General features: G+C 37.2%; 5 protein-coding genes across 9 annotated transcripts; 4 read left to right on the plus strand and 1 right to left on the minus strand.

The window, feature by feature from the left end:
- Positions 1–48: 48 nt before the first annotated feature.
- LOC125208469 (cell wall / vacuolar inhibitor of fructosidase 1-like) lies at positions 49–844 on the plus strand. Its single transcript, XM_048108096.1, has one exon. The coding sequence runs from the start codon at positions 147–149 to the stop codon at positions 666–668; it is 522 nt and encodes a 173-aa protein (XP_047964053.1). The 5' UTR covers positions 49–146; the 3' UTR covers positions 669–844.
- A 1,129-nt stretch (positions 845–1,973) lies between these two features.
- LOC125208468 (protein LSD1-like) lies at positions 1,974–4,584 on the plus strand. 2 transcript variants are annotated; one of them, XM_048108095.1, is made up of 7 exons: positions 1,974–2,186; positions 2,428–2,551; positions 2,804–2,914; positions 3,060–3,208; positions 3,938–4,015; positions 4,100–4,171; positions 4,257–4,584. In XM_048108095.1, exons 2-7 carry the CDS (start codon positions 2,440–2,442, stop codon positions 4,287–4,289), a joined length of 555 nt encoding a protein of 184 aa, XP_047964052.1. In that variant the 5' UTR covers positions 1,974–2,186; positions 2,428–2,439; the 3' UTR covers positions 4,290–4,584. The 2 variants fall into 2 exon arrangements, with proteins under 2 accessions (XP_047964052.1, XP_047964051.1); XM_048108094.1 differs by having other exon boundaries at positions 1,977–2,186; positions 3,054–3,208.
- Positions 4,585–4,692: 108 nt separating this feature from the next.
- LOC125208467 (CASP-like protein 1B2) lies at positions 4,693–6,183 on the plus strand. The gene is made up of 3 exons (XM_048108093.1): positions 4,693–5,164; positions 5,253–5,376; positions 5,791–6,183. Exons 1-3 carry the CDS (start codon positions 4,806–4,808, stop codon positions 6,046–6,048), a joined length of 741 nt encoding a protein of 246 aa, XP_047964050.1. The 5' UTR covers positions 4,693–4,805; the 3' UTR covers positions 6,049–6,183.
- Positions 6,184–8,341: 2,158 nt separating this feature from the next.
- LOC125208128 (lysine-specific demethylase JMJ18-like) lies at positions 8,342–13,468 on the plus strand. Of its 4 annotated transcripts, none has more exons than XM_048107691.1 (12): positions 8,342–8,363; positions 9,321–9,446; positions 9,667–9,738; positions 9,851–9,928; positions 10,018–10,524; positions 10,624–10,851; positions 10,998–11,159; positions 11,254–11,622; positions 11,716–12,268; positions 12,360–12,463; positions 12,722–12,919; positions 12,988–13,468. In XM_048107691.1, the coding sequence occupies exons 2-12, from the start codon at positions 9,435–9,437 to the stop codon at positions 13,309–13,311; spliced, it is 2,607 nt and encodes an 868-aa protein (XP_047963648.1). In that variant the 5' UTR covers positions 8,342–8,363; positions 9,321–9,434; the 3' UTR covers positions 13,312–13,468. The 4 variants fall into 4 exon arrangements, with proteins under 4 accessions (XP_047963648.1, XP_047963647.1, XP_047963644.1 ...); XM_048107690.1 differs by lacking the exon at positions 8,342–8,363 and adding an exon at positions 8,421–8,536; XM_048107687.1 differs by lacking the exon at positions 8,342–8,363 and adding an exon at positions 8,641–8,991.
- A 4,585-nt stretch (positions 13,469–18,053) lies between these two features.
- LOC125206899 (pollen-specific leucine-rich repeat extensin-like protein 2) lies at positions 18,054–19,007 on the minus strand. Its single transcript, XM_048106113.1, has one exon. The coding sequence runs from the start codon at positions 19,005–19,007 to the stop codon at positions 18,054–18,056; it is 954 nt and encodes a 317-aa protein (XP_047962070.1).
- Positions 19,008–19,935: the final 928 nt, after the last annotated feature.

Below are 19,935 nucleotides of genomic sequence, written 5' to 3' on the forward strand. Positions count from 1 at the left end.
ATTAATTGATTAATTAACACTTAATCATCCCTAAATATATGTATATATACCACTCAAAATCATCTTAATCTCTACACAAAGATCCCTCAATATATATATACCCCTCAAAATCATCTTAAACTCTACACAAAGAGAGAAAGAGAGAAATGATGATGAAGCTTCCATTTATCATACTCACACTTCTCCAAATGCATGGGATCACACAAATCAAGGAGCAAACCCTAATCGAAGCCGCATGCTCAAACACCCCCAATTTCGACCTCTGCGTCGCCACGCTCCGCGATTTCCCGCTCAGCGCCACCGCCGACGTGGCGGGGCTCGGGCTGATTCTGGTCGACGCCGTCAATTCCAAGGCGGAGGCGGCGATGTCGGCCGTGGAGGAGCTGAGGCGGCGCCGCGATCCGGGGATGAGGGAGGCGCTGGACCAGTGCTGGATCTCGTACAAGGCGGTGATCGCCGCGGACGTGCCCGAGGCCGTGGCGGCGCTCACGAAAGGCGTGCCGAAATTCGCCGAGTCCGGGATGAGCGACGCCGCGTGGGAGGCGGAGATTTGCGAGGGAAGCTTCGGGAACACGGCGGCGGCGGCGGCGACGCCGCTTAGCGGCGTGAATAAGGAGGTTCATGACTTGGCTGAGGTGGCGGTTGGTGTTATTAGAATTTTGCTTTGAGTGTTTTTTATTTCTTTTGCTTTTTTTAAATCATGTACATGTGATAATGATAAATATGTCTTGTTAGTATTCAAGGTATTTATATGAACAGATATATAGGATATAAGTTTATTTCAAATAGTGTGCCTGTAATTTGTAATATGTTGATGATGAAAAGGGAGCATATGTTTTTGCTATTTATTTCTGCTCTGATAGTATTTTGATACTCCTCCAAAGTGTAATAATTCGTTATGATATTCAGAATTGTTCATTTTGAAAGAATTGGCCGATTCTCGTGTTCACTTTCCACTAATTAATTATTGAGTGCCTTATAGTTGAGGTGGAGTGGGTGTACGCACTATTCATGCTAATTGAGAAAGAATTGAATCTTGCAAAATTGGTAAGATTTGTATGTGCATTGAAAAGTGCACCAAGAAATGGATTTGATTTTTACATATTTACCACACTTTTCCACTTTTTCACTTTTCCACATTTTCACTTTGAGGATTAAATTTGTCAATCTATAATTCTATTAAGTCAAAGTTTTTATTTTATATAATATTTGAATCAATTCTTAGGCCAATTCTAGTATACTAAACAAGAGAGAACATATAATATATGTGGCCAATTATGACTCAAATCTTGACGGGCCTAAATTGATAGAAATGAAATATGAGAACGTGAACACACTCCTACTATTAAAGATGAATTGAAACTCTACCATAGTTAAAAAACTTAGATATAGTTATTTAATATTCCCTACCTAAAAGACTTGACATATCATCATAGACTTAGGAAGATCGTCATTTTCTTTTGGATATCGACGTAAATGGATGAAATTTGAATCTATTGTGAGTTTATGATGAAATTAAAATCATCAATCGCATTAGAACAGAGATTAAATCTTTAAAATACATCATTTTGTTCTTGTTTAGTGAAATTAGCTGAAAAATTATGTACTCCAGTATAATACGATAGGTTGATATTAATTTTCTTTTATTAAATTAGAAAAGGTTTGAATACTCCAATTGAGAGTTGTGAAATGATTAAAAAGTTTAGCTGTACATTTTATTTTGTAAAGAATTTCGATATATTTCGAAGAGCTAAATGAAAGAAAAGATGATTAATAAGCGTATAAACAATTACACATAATCTACAGCAGTTAGATACTTACCACAAGGAATTTTAGTCACATATATGTCCAAAAATTAAATAAAATCGTATAATTATAATTAAACTGTATCCTTCTACATTGCTAGAATGTATAAATAATTAGTAATAAATTAATAAATAAATTAGTGAAAATTCCCGATAAAATAATTTTCTTATGTCTTCTTCGTTTGGGGGATTTCGTTAGAAATTCAAGTTTCCCTAATTGTAAAAATTTCAACGGAGATTGGAGAAGAACAAAATTCTGTGTAATCTAATCCAATCTCATACGATTCACTGAATTTGTTTTTCGATTGCTGCAGTCAGATTCTCAGCGATTCCGAGTAATCATATCTCTAATTTGATAGAAATTCATCCAATTCTTCGCAGGTAAGCATACTTCTCATAACTTGATCTTCTGTTCTTCATTCAATTTTCGTATTTATCAGACATTTAGTTTTATACACGGTAATTTTTTTTTTTTGCTGGAATTGAACTCATTACTCATATCTGAAACTCTAGATATGCTCGATAGCTACTTAAAGATTTCCGTTAGCTGTGTATGCTATATTTCTTCTGCACCAAATGCTAATTTTTTTTTTTGTTCTTTTTGCCCCTTTTCGCAATTTAGGTTTCTGTAGAAATGCAGAGCCAAATAGTTTGCACCGGGTGTAGAACGGTGCTTCTTTACCCTCGAGGAGCTACTAATGTTTGCTGTGCAATATGTAATGTGATCACTGCTGTCCCTCCTGCTGGTAAATCTTAAGACTCATATATCTTGGAGTTATTCGATGCACATGTACTTCTTGCACTCGTTGCAACTTCCTCGCTGTGCTGATATTTTTAGCTGACATTTCCGATGGCTGTTTGCTTAGTCCTCTTAAGCTTGAAGAGTGATTCTAATATCACTTAGAAATGTGATGATTTATCAATTGCACGTGCCTCCCATTGTGTCTCCATGCTTTCAGTTAGTTACAATTTTACTGAAGTTTTATTGCTATATGCAGGGATGGAAATGGCTCAACTAATATGTGGAGGCTGCCGAACATTACTTATGCACGCCCGAGGGGCTGCCAGTGTTAGGTGCTCTTGCTGCCACACAGTGAACCTTGTACCTGGTATGAAATTGATGGATCATAACTGTGTATATGGTGCTTGGTCCTTTTATCATGTTGTCTTCGAACCATTTTCAGTAATGCTTAGATCCTTGGCATTTCCCTGATTTTATCTGATTGTTGCTCAATGATGAATTGGAAGGGCCAGCAGCAGCAGCACCACTACCAACAACACCTCCACCAGCTTCTAGTAATATCGCTCATTTCAACTGTGGAAACTGCCATACCATGCTCATGTATCCAGCTGGAGCTCCATCAGTTAAATGTGCAGTTTGCCATTTCATTACAAACGTTAATGTTAGTACTGTGCTTTTATTCTCCCTCACATGCACCTCTGAATATAAAAAATGTATTGCTAATATAGGACTGAGCCAAGTAGTTTTCTGCTAGTAGCCTTTGCCAACAACTTGGTGTGAAAAGAGGAAATATGCTATCTCTCTCTCTGTTCGTTAGATACATGCATGCTTATTTTATTTATACCAGGCTTAACTACTGCGCAATCAATGAAAAGATGCAAGAAATGTTAGAATACTTGAACTTCATAGGTTTCTTACTACCTGGTAGTGGTTATGATATAATGACACCATATATTTTTTTTATTATTTATTAGTACTTATTAGCCATTTATTAAAAGAATTACTACAAAGAGTGTGAGAGGGATTATACTGGGGGAATGAGGAGTCCCTTCTTTATCCCTCTTCTCTAGGTATGTATGCTTTGAGGAAATGCCAATGGGGAAAGTGAGGAGGATATATAATATCATTAGGGAATGCTATTCTTATCCTAGGTGTGTATGAGTTTCTTATAACCATACCCACTTGCACTTCTTATGGGTCGCAATATGTGTTTGTAAAATGTGATGCAAAATGTGGATGTGAGAAGGGGATGATTATTTCTTAGTTACGATAATACATGGTAGTTTCTCTGATTAGTGGCTCCTGGACGGTGCTGATACTGCATATAATAAGGTGATCTAGAATCATGTATGTCTTTTAATATACTAGTACTTATGTGTCTCTTATGCAGAATGGTGACGCAAGGGTCCCTATTCCTGTACATCGACCTGGAGGGATTGCAACATCTGCATCTCCACCTACTTACTTGGTTAGTTAGTTCCTCATTTACCCCTCCCATTAAGAGAGTACATATTTTTCGCACATGGATAAAAGGTTATTCCTTGTGTTGCAGGCGCCATCCCAGTCTCATAATCAAACAGTCGTCGTTCATAATCCCATGACTGTTGATGAAAGCGGCAAGTTGGTGAGTTGTTCGACTCTAGTCATTCGAATCCTGTCACTTTCCCATTACAATAACAGATAGACACTGATTTGATTTATCATCACAGGTGAACAACGTTGTTGTTGGTGTGACAACTTAAGAATGCAATGGAAATAGAACAATTCATAACATGTTCTGATCTTCTGTTGTGAATGACTATTTCTGGTCCTTGTCTTCTTCAAGGGTATAGAGATATGATGTGCATATCCTGGCTGTAGTAATATGAATTATCTAGCATTGTTTGTATAGGACTAAGAAAAGTATGACTTTTTTTTGTCATTTTTGTATAAGTTCTATTGTTGTCATTTTTTCTTGTTGATGGTTATGCTACCTAATATATGTATTTACTGTAACTTAATGTCATGAAATATAGTTGGAAAGACAAAGTTACCTAATGCTTTCCTTTCATGAATTGGCTTTGTTACACACACACACACACACTGTGATTGCTTTATTGTGCAAGTTAGTGTAGTGTGTTGCCCTGTATGCTAATTTCCAATCAATATTTACCTACATTGCATCTATTTGAGATTACTTATGGATTTTTCCCAACTACTGAGACTAATTGCATGAGATTAGCTCTTAATTAGACTAACCAAACACAATTACTATTTAAATGCTTCTCTCTCTGTGTATATATATAATACCTGTGTTTGTCAATGAAAATTCACTACCTTCTCACCTTCACCCCATTCAACAATCCTCCACAATACCCCTGACCACCACTGCGGCCACAGCAATGGCTTCAGAAGGAGGAGAAAAGCCAGAGGTCGGCCACGACCAAGCTCCGGCAGCCTCCACGAAGGTCGACTGGATCATCAAGGTGCTCAGGGTGCTTGCATTTCTACTAACACTGGATGCTACGCTGGTTATGGCGCTCAACAAGCAGACGAAGACCTTCACTGTCGCAACGATCGGAACAGTGCCTCTCCGAGCCACCCTCAGTGCCAAGTTCCAACACACTCCGGCATTTGTGTATGTTCTTCTAAACTTTAAACCCACATAAAAAAAATTATGCAACAAAAATTCACACACTTGACACACAGTGGATGTGAAAACACAGGTTCTTTGTGGTTGCTAATGCCAATGCTGCTCTCCACAACTTGCTGATGCTGGCGGTCGGTTTTGCTGGATCCAAGCTCAGTCTCAAAGGGCTCGTTCCCTTGGTCGTTCCAGTCTTGGACTTGGTATGTTTTCGTTTCGATGTCCTCATACCTATTATTTGGAGGAAAACGTCTTACCAACTAAGTTGTTCTTAGAGAATTTCATCTTGCATTGTTTTAGTATTGTTTAGGCCTGGGTTGGGGGGTTTGGATGAGATCCCCTGTGTCAGAGTATATTGTGTCCCGCTATTAATTTCACTATTTATAACGAGAATTATATTTAGTATTTATAGAATTTTATAAAATTATGCATATCCAAATTTTTGGATTAATTAACTATAACAATCAATTATAAAATTGAAAATTTGAAAATAAATATTACTAAAAATAATCATAACATAGGTACGTGTTTGGGGGAGCGTCAGCCCCCCCCAAACCAATTTGTATGTTTTTTTTGGGCACCCCTCCTTGGATTTTTTTAACCTTTTAAAGTTATAGGTGAACGTGGCTATTGTCTCCGGTGGTGCAAGCGCGGCGGTGTTCATGGGGCAGCTAGGGAGGAACGGGAATTCCCACGCGCGGTGGAACAAAATATGCGACAAATTCGAGAGCTATTGCAACCGTGGTGGCGCCGCCATGATCTCTTCGCTCGTTGGGGTGTTGCTGATGATCATAATCTGTGCTGTTTCTATCATTAGGCTTCGTAATCACTATGGTTATAACAAGCTTGCTCTCAACTCTTCCGTTCTTCCTTAAATTAGTAATCTTTCTTGTCTTGTGATTGTGGTTATATATTTGATGTTATAATATAATTGTGTTGTTTTCTTTTTTTTTTTTTTAAGGAAAACATATGATGTTGTTTGATATTAATATTTTGGTAATGTTTCTTTTTGGGGTGGGTGAGATTGTGATTACATTTTTTTCTCGTTTGTCTATTATTAATAGTCTTATTAGTTAAGAGCATGAATTTCAATGTAAAATTGATGAAGTGCTAGAGATAGACAGAAAAGAAGCAAATTATAAAAAAAAAATAAAAAAAAAATACAAATTCGGTCAAAATCTGATTAAATTCCGTAACTCTAAAAAAAATAAGCCAGTTACCTAAAATTTCATATATGTTGAAAATATCATTGTCATGATACTATAATAGAGAGATAAAAATAATAAATAAATATTGATGTCTCGGAATGGAGCTATATATAATTAGGATTTAGGAAGATCATATGATGACAATTAAGTTCTTAGACTATCTCCAACCATATTCCATAAATGAGCTTTGGTGTAGAAATCTTTTTCAACTATACACCAAACTCAAATCTATTTTTTGTGTTTTTTGTGAAATAACATCAAATATGCTGTTACTGCAAAAATAATAGTTGGAGTAAAACTACTTTTTAGTGTGACGTATTCTAAAAAATGAGTTTAGTTTGATGTAAATGGTCGGAGATGGTCTTATAGAATATTTTTTATACTTAATGAATACTCGGTTAAACCGAAAGAGACCTTTCTTTAGGCGATCAATTAAACGTCTTTCCATAAATATAAACTTTAATTAGGAATTAAATAACGTTTCATTTTATCTTTTTCTAAGAGTCACGTTTTAATTAGTAAGTAAATTAATGCTCAGAAAATTTTTGATCACTTCCCTAATAATATCATAATCATGAATAGTATATTATCACAATCTGCCTTTAAAACTCAAACTAACTTACTAACTTCACAACTTAACTCAGAACACTTTGTAGATTACACTACAAACTGAAGAGTGTAAAAAATTTTAGAGTAATCTTGTATTGAGGTTAAATCTTCAAAAATTGAATGAAACCTGAATTGTAAAAGTATGAAATTATTCATTCTAAAATAACCCCTTTTTAGCAACATTAACTTAGATTTAGATTGCAAAATCTCAACTTAAAATTTTGAGTAAATAAAAAATTGCAAAAGTTTGAATTGCAATCTCAACTTAAATTTCGGCCAACTTTCAACTAGACGATTATCTATAAATTCACTTTCGGCGCTCACACTATTTTTCAAATTTCAACCGTCCAATTTGCACAGATTTGAATTTCAATCTCGACTTAAATTTCAGTCAACTTTTAACTAGACTATTACTCATAAAGATGCTTTTGGCGCTTTATGCTTATTTTCAACGCTAAATCAGCATCCATTCGAATTTTCTCTAAAATGAAAGAGGTATGAAACATTGAATTAGACCTTCCAAAATGACACTCTCGACAAAATTCGAACAACTTTTATCTGGACGATAATTATTAAATCACTTTCGGCGCTTTACATTATTTTCAACGCTAAATCACCGTGAAAGTCGTATTTCCCTACAATCAAAGAGGCATGAAACATTGAATATGACCTTACAAAAGTGGCCATGGGATGAAGAGTGACAATTCATCATGTTTGAACAATACATTTGGATTCATTTAACAAATTAATTTTTAATAAGCAAAACATACCCCAAAAGAACAATTCTTTTTACCCATTAATCTTTTAAAATCCAACTAAAATAGCAGAAGAGGGGCCAATCAACAATAATTGGGTAATCTTTATGTATGTTTGAAACATGTTTTTTTTCCCTAAAAAAAATTCAAGATTTTGATTGCATAATCACCACACAAAACATAATGTCATAATATATGTACTTTGTTTTGTTCAGAGGCAATTTTGGACGAACACTGACACCTCAGCCCATAGATTTCTATTGAACCAAACAGTCTTTTTCATTCAGATTCCATTCTTTTCTTGATTTCAGTTACAAGTTTATTTTCTTAATTTTTAATTTTCATAGAATAATATCAAATCTAAAGAAGGTGGTGGGGTGGGGTGGGGTGGAGGGGGGTACCCTGGTTTTTCTAGGACATATTCAATTTGTTTGTAATACAATTCCTTATCCCACACAAAATCAATTCTCTCTTCCCTTTTCATTTATCCCTTTATATCTAAATTTTACTTCTAAAGATTAGATTTTTATACATGGGATTGAAATGTTTTTGATGTATAACAAAAAAAACATAGTATAAATATAACAAGATTGGCTCACAATTGGTATTCGTCTTTAGGTAATTCTTGGGCTTCTCCTCCTATTTTCATAACCACTTCTGCTTTAGTCAGGACTTCATGAAGCATAAAATAAAATAAAAATCAAATTCCTTTTTGGTTTAGATTTTGCCTCATGTTATGAGGAACTAATTTCCTCTTTCGATTTGGAGATTATTATTATTATTATTATAAGGTTTTTCATAGCTTCCTCTGTTCACTTTCCATTGAATAAATTAATAAAATTATGCTGTTTAGGTTTGGATTTTATTCACCCTTCCTTTTGCAGTAAAGAATTTTTCAATAACTGTAATTTCTTGGAAATTGCTTGTAGTTTGAATGAGTTAATATCAATCGTTTTTCTTGATGTTGATTTGTTTCGCGGCAATATATCCTGAAGAATTTTGGTGCATTCAATTTGGGAATTGGGAATTGTTTCATATTTTTATCAGAGCACATTAGGTTGAAAGTTTGCTTCTGTTTCAATAGCTGAATTAGAAATTTTAAGATACTATTTTTAGGAGTGGAATCTGTGTTGATTGGTTGAGTTGTAGCTTCTGAATCATTATGTAAAATTCATGGAATTTCATCTGATTTGCATTTGAAGATTACAGCTTCGTGTTCTAACCCTTTTCTAGGTCTAATTTTCTGGTAATTTTTTTGTATGTATTGTTTTTATGCATAGATCTGAATATCTTATCTACAAGATTGTTATTCATGATAAATAATCAGGTTTTCATCAATTTCGATTGTAGTATGAGAAATTCTTGGATTTTATGGTGCCATTACTTTGCTATGTGAAATTTCTCGACAGATATATTCATATATTTATTGAAGAATATCTGTGCTGTTGATGAGTATATATATTGATTGCTATTCATCAATTTTGTAGTCATAAAGTCATGATTTTTTTGTCAATGTCATCTATGGAAACAAATTGGGGAAATTAGGTTTTCATAAATTTTCCATTTCTGGATCAGAATTTCTGCTTATTGAGAACTGCTGCGCGGCGCGGCTCTGCTTTTGGGGAGGTTCGGAAATCGACCAGCAAATAATCGGCCGCACATATATGCTCCATTCATAATCTGGAAATCATGAAAATGAAGGTTTGAATGTCTTTCCGTTTCCTTATGAATGTGTCGATTTTGATTTTTACACGTTTTTTTTATTCTCGTTGTTTGGTAGAATCGAATTAGTCATATGGTTGTTGTATAATCTGCATAAGGTTTACTCATTTTGTTTTGTAATGACTTTTGCGAGGGGATGTAATGTTCAATCATCTTTAGAATATGTTAAAACTAAGATATGTGAGGTTCTTTTATGTAGGATTATCCTTCCCGAAACGCCCACAAAAACGACGAGAGCCATGAGTCTCCTGGCAGTCCACGTCACAGAAAGGTAATAAGATGTGATGTACAGCTAGCTTCATGTGATTGACTATCAATTTATCCGCACCTTGATTTGTTTACCTTTTCGTTTCTTCGTTTTTGTTGCATATCTTTTGGAATAGGTCTTGGCAAGATGGGATCCGAATGAAGCCTGCAGGCCTGATATAGATGATGCTCCAGTCTTTTATCCAACCGAGGAGGTATATACTTTTTACTTCGAATTATAAGTTTTGATTTTCAAGCATGTAAAATTGTGTTGATGTGTGTTAACGTGGATGTTCTGCTTTAGGAGTTCCAAGACACTCTTGGTTATATAGCAAGCATTCGTCCGAAAGCTGAGGCTTACGGTATATGTAAAATTGTGCCGCCTCCTTCTTGGAAGCCGCCTTGTCCGCTTAAAGAAAAGGAAGTGTGGGAAAGATCAAAATTCTCGACACGGATTCAGCATGTCGACCTCCTTCAAAACAGGGAGCCAATGAGGAAAAAGTCGCAAAGAAAGAGGAAGAGGCGGAGGCAGTTCAATACGAGGCCAAGGAGACGTGCTCGTTCTGAGAGTTCAGAGGCTAATGCAGCTGGTGAAAATGAAGAAAAGTTTGGCTTTAAGTCAGGATCTGACTTCACGCTTGATGAATTCGAAAGATATGCAGAAGAATTCAAAGAATCTTACTTCAGAGTGAAGGAAAGAACACAAGAGTCCTCCGCTGAGATCGGGCAAGATAGTAAATGGCGGCCCACGATTAATGATATTGAAGGAGAGTATTGGAGGATTATCGAGCAACCTACGGATGAGGTTGAGGTGAGAGAAAATGAGATCTTAACCATATTCCCATCTCTACCATTCATTCCATCACATTATGCAATTTTATGGAGTATTTTACTTTGTATGTGAGTGCAGGTGTACTACGGAGCTGATCTCGAAACGGGAACGCTAGGAAGTGGATTTCCCAAAGATTCTCTGATAATGGAAGATGAAGCTAAGATTTGTAAATATGTGACTTCAGGATGGAATCTGAACAACTTACCTCGTCTCCCGGGTTCTGTTTTGGGTTTCGAAGAATGCAACATATCTGGTGTAGTTGTACCATGGCTTTATATAGGCATGTGCTTCTCGTCGTTCTGTTGGGTAAGTTATACCTACATCTACTATTTATTTTTGTAAGGCATATATATAGGATGCTACTTCATCATATCGTGGTGTGCTATTAACAAATTACTGATTTAATCGACCTGGAAAATTGATGTATGTATGATTTTGTTTGTTTGTAAAAGCATGTCGAAGACCACCATCTCTACTCATTGAACTATCATCACTGGGGAGATCCGAAAATGTGGTATGGAGTGCCAGGGAATCAAGCTTCTTCATTGGAGCAAGCTATGAAGAAGCACTTGTCCGATCTCTTTGAAGAACAACCGGATTTACTAAACGAATTGGTAAGTCAACTTTGCACTATAGCTGCACAAATTCTATGTATCCTTGTTCTGTTTTGTGCAAATCAAGCGTGAATCTTTAATAATGTTGTAACAGGTTACTCAGCTTTCGCCATCCGTTTTGAAATCGGAAGGGGTGCCAGTGTATCGTGTTGTCCAAAACTCCGGGGAGTTTGTTCTCACCTTCCCGAGGGCTTACCACGCGGGCTTCAACTGTGGCTTTAATTGTGCGGAGGCAGTAAATGTGGCCCCTGTTGATTGGCTACAACACGGTCAAAACGCAGTCGAGCTCTATAGCACGCAGCTTCACAAGACATCGATATCTCATGATAAGCTGCTTTTGGCTGCTGCTAAGGAGGCCGTCCAGGCGCTATGGGAGATCTCTGCTCTAAAGAAAGAAAATCCCGACAATCTGAGATGGAAAAGCTTCTGCGGGAAGGATGGGATGCTTACCCGAGCAATCAAGGTAGCTTTTGTTTTTACAATGCACGTAAAATGCACGTAAACACACACTTCATTTCCTGTATATCTTAATTTCCTTTTCGCCCCGAAATCTCAGATGAGGGTTGATGTAGAGGAGAAAAGAATCGAACGCCTCCAAGGGGCAGCACGCATCCAGAAGATGGAGAAGGATTTCGATGAGAATACAGAGAGAGAATGCATTTCTTGCTTTTACGACTTGCATCTCTCTGCTGCTTGTTGCAATTGTTCGCCGGATAGGTATACATGCCTCAAGCACGCAAATCTCGTCACTTGCTGTGATCCCGAGAACAGACAAGTCCTTCTCCGCCACACGATCGATGAGTTGAAGACATTGGTCGAGGCACTGGAAGGTAGCATGTTTCCACAGAGAGCATGGGTGTCAAACGATCACCGTGGTCGTTTAGGCCAGAAGAATCTGAGCGACAGTATTCTCGCCGCTCATAATAAGTTGTTCGGGGCTGATCTTTCACCTCCAATGAAATCTGAATACGTAGAAGACTCTACGTATAAAGTTTCAAGTGCTGATTCAGATCCCGAACAAAGGACCAACGTTTGCGTTGAACTCATAACTCTCGGATCTGTTGTTAACGGGAAACTGTGGAGCAACAAGGCCGCCATATTCCCCTTAGGTACGTTGTGCTTGTTAGATTCGCCTATGAATATAATCCTCTTAGCAGACAATAAGTAGACGCCTAAAATCCCGCTGAATTGTCTTTGCAGGGTATAAAAGCCGCGTAATGTTCTATAATATCTGCAATCCCCTGGTGAAGAGCAGATATACATCAGAAGTCATGGCTGGTGGGCTCCTAGGCCCGTTGTTCAAGGTAGTCGCTTTTTATCCATCTTGGCACGCACGAGACAAGGGATTATCGCCCTTTTGTTTCGATGATTTTGAATGTAGATTTGTTTATTGATACCTAGATTCGATTGACAATACATAGGATTGAGTATTTAATATGTTATCACTCGTTTCTCCTCTCAACGGGACGTTGATGGACATAACTGATATTGCGTGCAATTTTTGTGCCTAACGGTGCACCTACAAGAAAACACGTTTCTTACACGAAACTTGCTGCTATCAGGTTACCCTCGAGGAGCTTCCACAGGTGAGCTTCGTGCACATGTCAGCAGAGGAATGCTGGTCGAGCGTTTGCAAGAGACTGAATCAAGAAATTCAGACGCAACGAAGCTTGGGGAAGGAAGGGCTTCCCCCCGTGCAGCCTCCCGGTAGCATTAACGGGCTTGAAATGTTCGGTTTCAACACCCCCTCCATCATTCAGGTAAAATCCCAACTCAACCTCCATTGTTTCATCCAACAACAACTGCTAACCCGCCTCCCTTCATCCAGGCAATTGAAGCGCTCGACCCTCATCACAAAAGCGCGGAATACTGGGGAAGCAAGGCCCTCAGCAACAAGTCGTCGTCGAGCACAGGCGATAGCTTAGCAGCTGAGAAGAACTCCTTGGAAACAAGGTCTGCTGGAGGGGAAATAGCAGATAGTTTTGAGGCTACTACTGAGGAGACGAGGTCGGTTTTCGGGAGGCTGTTGAGGAAAGCTAACCGCGAGGAGATGGAGACGCTGCACAGGATATTGTGCAGAGGATCGACGAGTTCTTTGTGGAGAGTAGCTATTGAGACGCTGACAGAGGAGATTCAGAGGAATTCTGAATAAACTTATTATTTTTAATTATTATTTTTTTCTAGACTTAGGTAACCAATTTTTGCTATCTTTGTCAATTCTTTTTTGGCATCGGCATAAACAGGGAGAAAATTCATCCTGGTGTTGTTGCACGATGCATTTCTTAAGCAAATAAAGTTCAATTGTTTCATTGCTGCAAATTTTAGTTTTTGTGATCTTTCTCTCTCTGAATTAAGATCACATGATAATGAAATTTACTAATCAAGAAAATGTGAAATGGGGTGATCAAATTGGATAAAAATGATGCAATTGATATGGAATTGTGTAGTATGTGTATTGTGTGTGTGAGATTGTGCGTGTATAGTGTGTGAATATGTCCAATTTTATATACAAAATTCCAATTATCTACTTTTGATGTAAAATTTTAATTTGGATGAAATCCAAACGGAGCTTTATTAAATTGACACGGCACAAAAACAAGACAATATAAAAAAGAATAAAGATAAATGTACATAAATTGAGATCGTGCGTGTGTAGTGTGTGACTGTGTCCAATTTTATATTACAAAATTCCAATTATCTACTTTTGATACAAAATTTTAATTTGGAATTGAAATCCAAACGGAGCTTTATTGAATTGACACGACACAAAACAAGATAATATCAAAAGGAATAAAGATAAATGTACATAAATTGTACACATACATAATATCCTTCATTTTAAGATTTAATTGAATTGAATTAAAAATTAATCTTGTTATTTGTTATGTGTAGCATTAAAAAATGAATGATATAGAAATTTTATGCCAAATTTTAACATGATTTTGAATTTGATTTGAATTAATTATACAATATTTAGTAAAAATATTTTTTCTTAAATATAGTTAAAATTTCAATTATTTTAAAATGCAATATGATTAGTGTGCAATTTTAAATCAATTACTAATATTTATAAATCAATTTTCAATGTAAAATCTTTAAAAAAAATTAATTACGTATGTACAATTATCGCTGTTGGAATAAAGATAAATGTACATAAGTAATCCAAAATTCTGTTACATTTATTTAGGATATCTGTTTCTCGAATTTAGTGGTAGATTGTTTAGGATATTTAGTTTTAATTAGTTAAGATTTTATGGGAATCTTTTTCTCTTTAAATTTTACGATTCTTTGTTCTCTTTAAATGTACATCAATTGTACATATATATTAGGTGAAATTGTAACATGATTTTGAGCTTGATTTGAATTAATTATACAATATTTAGTGAAAAAAAAATATTTTTTTCCTTAAATATGCAAATATTTAAGTTGAAATTTAAAAAACAATAAAATTATTGCAACACGATTAGTACGTAATTTATTTTAAATCAACTAATATTTATAAATTGATTTTTAATGTAAAATCTTTAAAAAAAGTTTGATTATGTATATATAATTATGTACATTATGCTAGAATTGAGATAAATGTATGTAATCCAAAATTCTGTTCCATTTATTTAGGATATCTGTTTCTCGAATTTAGTGGTGTTTTGTTTAGGAGATTTAGTTTTAATTAGTTAAGATTTTATGGGAAATCCTTCTCTGTTATCTTTTAATCTCTCTATATTTTCGGTTCCATACTTGTCGAAAGGTCATGTGAAATGGAGCAATTAAATTCATGGAATCAAATACATGTTTACTAGAATGAAGATAAGCAAAAAATGGCTAACAAATTCCTAAAGGCCACATTAATTCATCAAATAATATTGGCTATGAAAAACACAAAAACATTACAAATCATAACCGCCCAAATTCCACCGGAAGAGAGCCGCGCACCGCCGTTCTTCTTTTTCTTCTTCTTCTTTTTCTTCTTATCGTCGCTCGCCTTCGAAAGGCTCGCAACGTACATCTTCTCCGCACGGAGCATCCTGTTGCGTTGACGCAGCGCTATCGCGGCAGCCGCGTCAGGGATGCTCCGGAGGCGCGTGTCTTGACTCGCCGCCGCCGTGGATTGCGGTGAGGGTGGTGGTGCGAGGGTTGCATGGGGAGAGGTTGGTCGGACTTCTGCGGCGGCGGTGGGGCGGAGGGTGGTGGCGGTGGCGGTGGCGGCGGCGATGAGAGCTACTAGCAATAGGCGGAGGGGGAAGAGAATTGCCATGTTTGTTGGCTTCAAAATTTTAGTAAGAGAGGGAGGAGAGGTGGTCATTTATTTATAGTGCTAGTAATTTAATTAAAATGCAAATTTAGTCCTTCAACTTTTGTGGATTTTCTCTAATTATAAATATCTTAACAAAATTAGACTTATTTTATGAAATTTTTTTTACACGATTATATATCAATAATCGTGTAGTGAGATATTGTATCAATCTATTTTTGTATAGTTGTTATTGTTAGAAAGAAGAGAAGATTACGGAGTATCGAATCAAGATCGATCAAGAATATTTTTAGGAATACTCTTTATCTTGTTAACAAAGATACACACATTGCCTTGTAAGGCATACATGTATCTTATTACCATAGATACACACATTGCCATAGAAAAGTTCAATTGTTTCACTTCTGCGAAATTTAGTTTTTGTAATCTTTATATCTCTCTCTGAATTAAGATCACATAATAATAAAAAGTTGGTGATCTTGATGTATTAAACATAACTAATCAAGAAAATGTGATTTGGGGCGATCATATTTAGGGTAGGTTCGGTACAAGGACTTGGAATTATACTTTTACGAAATAGAATTTGAATTCAATCCAAATCTTTTGTTTGATAAAAATGGTACAATTGATATGAAATTAAATTTGAAGAAATTATAGACACATGCTCACTGCAACCGGATGTGTGGTATGTGTATTGTGTGTGTGAGACCGTGCGTGTGCAGTGAGTGTGAACTGTGTGTGCAGTTGTAGTGTGTCTTGCTATTGCGTGTGCAGTATTAGTGTGTATCTGTGAATTTTTGTGGGTAGTGTGTGCAAGTGTCCAATTTTATAATTATTTGATATTGAATTATAATAACAAAAATGAAGATCACCAAAAAAAATGGCTAACAAATTCCAATAGGCCACATTTCATGTGTGAAAACTCAAATAATTGTATTGGATATGAAAAACACAAAAAAACTAGAAATCAGAACCACCCAAATTCCACCGCAAGAACGACGCGCTCCTGCTTGGTTGGGATGGTGACGGGGCTTCTGCGGTGGAGGTGGAGGTGGTGGTGAGAGCTACAAGGAAGAGGCTGAGGGAGAACAGAATTGCCATGTTGTTTGGCTTCAAAAAAGTTTAGTAAGATAGGGAGGAGGAGAGGAGTTTAATAGTCCTTAAAATATCGACTTTCTCTAATTTCTTCCTTATCATTTTTTTAATGCATCCATTTTTTATTTGAATTTCTTTCATCTTATTATTAATACATCAACAAAATTATATCAATCGGTGATTATATCTCTGTCCAAAAACCTCTTGTAATATTTATTTAAATAAGTACCAAAAATGTATACAAATGCTATTTTCTATAGATCAATTTTACAGTTCATTCATTAGTAAAACGGAGCTGTATGCTTTATTTATATTTTTTCACATATCTTTGAGTTACTTTGGTTTGAAATGTGTAATGATTCTTGTCTTGTACAATGAAATTTAGTTAAAAATAGAGTAAGATATATCTAAGAATAGAGAGAATGAAGCATATTTTGTCAAAGCATTTTAAACTTTTATACTGTAAATAATTTGTTACTCCGTTTTATGTTTCGGTTTTGAAAAAAGGAAATACTCATTATATGCTTATAATCGTATGTACGTAAGATAATTTAGTAGGTAATGGTGCTTATGTTACAAACATGCAAAGTCCTTTTCTATGTTTCTCTACTTGGTAAAAAAGTAAATAAGACAAGAAAAGCATTATGATTGATAAGAACCAATTGAGCCTCTTGATATTCTTTAGGAGAATTTCAAGTAAAAATTAGTCGAATTCAAAACACCTAAGGCAACCAGAATATTTCGTCAAACGTAGAAAGAAATGAGAAAGAAAGAAAATTGAGTTAAGAATGGGAAAAAATATCCCAAAATAATCAAAAGTTTTTTAGTAAGATAGGGGACAAAATTGAAGGGCTAAAATGTCAATTTCAACTAACTTACAAATCTTTTCTGCTTTTCCTATAGTAACTAACTAACTAACTTACAAATTATAACTGACACTCCCGCTTCACATCAAAATCCAATTTCAAGAATTTCAAATTATGATTTTAAGCTGCATTTCTTCTATAATTAATTTTTAAATACACATGTCAAAGAATAATATACATACATACCATTCAAAAATTATTTTTTTTATACGTATTTAATTAGGTGACCAATTTTTGCTATCTTTGTCAATTCTATTTTGGACGATGCATTTCTTAAATCTTAAGCATTTAAGCACGTAAAGTTCGATTGTTTCACTGCTGCAAAATCTAGTTTATGCATATATAGAATAGAAGACGTTTCATTTTTCCCTAACCTATCTCTGAATTAAGATTACATAATGAAAAGTTGATGATCTTGATATCTCAAAACAACATAACTAATCAACAAAAATGTGAAATGTGGCTATCAAATTAACTAACCATATGATCAATCTCTCCCACTCTCGCTTGATTTGAACTGAGATAACACAACGAAAAACAACACAACAAATCAAGAAAATGCAAACCAACACAACAAATCAAGAAAATGTGAAACGGGGCGATCAAATTTATTGTGAATGAATCAAAGAAATGTTACAAAATCAAGAAATTCCAACCGCCCACATTTTCGCGCACGAAATCTCAACGAACCATGAATCTGAAAAACACAAAAAAGCAAGAAATCACAACCGCCGGAATCCCACCGCACGCGCGCCACGCGCCGGCCTTTGGCCCTGGGGCGGTTACGTCCGGAATGTCGGGCACCCAGCTCCCCGGCGGCGGCGGCGGCGACCGCCTCGGCTTCGGCGGGTGGGGCCGGGGCCTCCTCTGGAGGCTGACGTCGACGTCGTCGCCGCTCTCCGGGGCGAGGGAGAGGGGGCGGCTGCTGCCGTAGACGGAGTAGTTGAGGAGGCGATCGAGGCCGTGGACGGCGAAGGCGGAGTTGAGGAAGATGTCGGGGTGGGTGATGTGGGATGCGTCGAGGGTGAAGTTGTCGGGGGAGTTGCCGGCGAGGAGGATGGAGTTGGAGGGGAGGAGGGTGGGGAGGCGGGTGGGGGTGAGGCGGCGGAGCTGGGAGAAGGTGAAGCGCTGGGGGACGATGTGGTAGGCGACGAGGAGGGGGTCGAGGGGGGCGGAGAGGGCGTCGTTGGAGGGGACGAAGAGGGTGGCGGTGAGGGGGAGGTCGGCGGGGTTGGCGGAGGACAGGAGGTTGGCCCACCCGCCGTAGTCGCCGCTGCCCACCAGGGCGTCCAGGATGTTGCGGAGGTGCGTGTCTTGATTCGCCTCCGCCGCGGTTGGTGGTGGCGACGGGGCTTCTGCGGCGGTGGTGGGGCGGAGGGGGTTTCTTGATGGGTGAGGGTGGTGGTGGGAGGGGGGTTTCGTGGGAATAGGTGGCGGCGGCGGAGGTGGTGGTGGTGGTGGGGCGGAGGCGCGTTTCTTGATTCGATGCGGCGGTGGGTTTCGGTGAGGGTGCGAGGGAGGTTGGGTGGGAATAGGTGGAGGTGGTGGTGGTGGTGGGGCGGTGGGGCATTTCTTGCTTGGCTGCCGCGGTGGGTTGCGGGGAGGGGGATGGTGGTGGTGCCAGGGGGGTGGCATGGGGATAGGTGGGGGCGGAGGAGATGGGGGCGGCGGCGGCGGCAATAGCTACGAGGAGGAGGGTGAGGGAGAAGAGAATCATCGCCATGTTAGTGGGCTTCATGAAGGGATCGAGGTGTGTTAATTCATTTATGGAGTAGTGATTTGAATCCAATTGAACCGCAATATATATATCATTACTCATATTCGCACTCCCTGAAAAATATTTAGTGTCAACTAATATTTTTGCTATTTTTTCACTTTTGTTCTTCTAGAGGGTGTTTTGCTACATTAAAATGATATTCAACCCTAAGTTAAATAAAAATGATAGTAAATCATTCATGCAATAAAAGAATCAACATCAAAGTTATTTTTTTCTCTATTTCTCTAGCTACCTGAGGAAAAGAATAATAGAAATGAGAAGAATCCCCTTGGAAATCATGAATTTTGGTATAGTAACTTTCAAAATCGGTCGTAACTGACACTCCTGCTTAATCAAAATCAAAATCTAATTTCGAATTAGATTTAAACATCAAGATCCAATTTCAAGAATTTCGAATTATGATATAAAGCTTTATTTGTTTTAGAATTTCCAAATACTAAATTTTTTCTCAGCTCAGCCAATGGGCCCAGCCCAATACACATTTTGCAGCGCTTGTATCGAAATACGTACTACTCCCTCCGTTCCATAGTAATGAAGTTTATCAAAGAGTTAGCGCCAGGCTAGCCGAAAATCAAAGTTTATTAGAAGCCTGGTCTAAAATTCCTAAAAATTAGTAGCTTTTTATGTTTATAAGGAGGCGTTTCTTTTCGGCACGGAGATTAAGAAAAATTGGGTTAGGTGAGTTAAGCAAAGAGAGAGTAAAGTGAAAAATGAAAAAGGTAGAAAGATGAAGAGAGAATAAAAGAAAGTGAAGTAGGTATGAAAAAATATGTTGACTTTTACTAA

The sequence above is a fragment of the Salvia hispanica genome, chromosome 2 (assembly GCF_023119035.1).
Source record: "Salvia hispanica cultivar TCC Black 2014 chromosome 2, UniMelb_Shisp_WGS_1.0, whole genome shotgun sequence".
NCBI classification, from domain to species: domain Eukaryota; kingdom Viridiplantae; phylum Streptophyta; class Magnoliopsida; order Lamiales; family Lamiaceae; genus Salvia; species Salvia hispanica.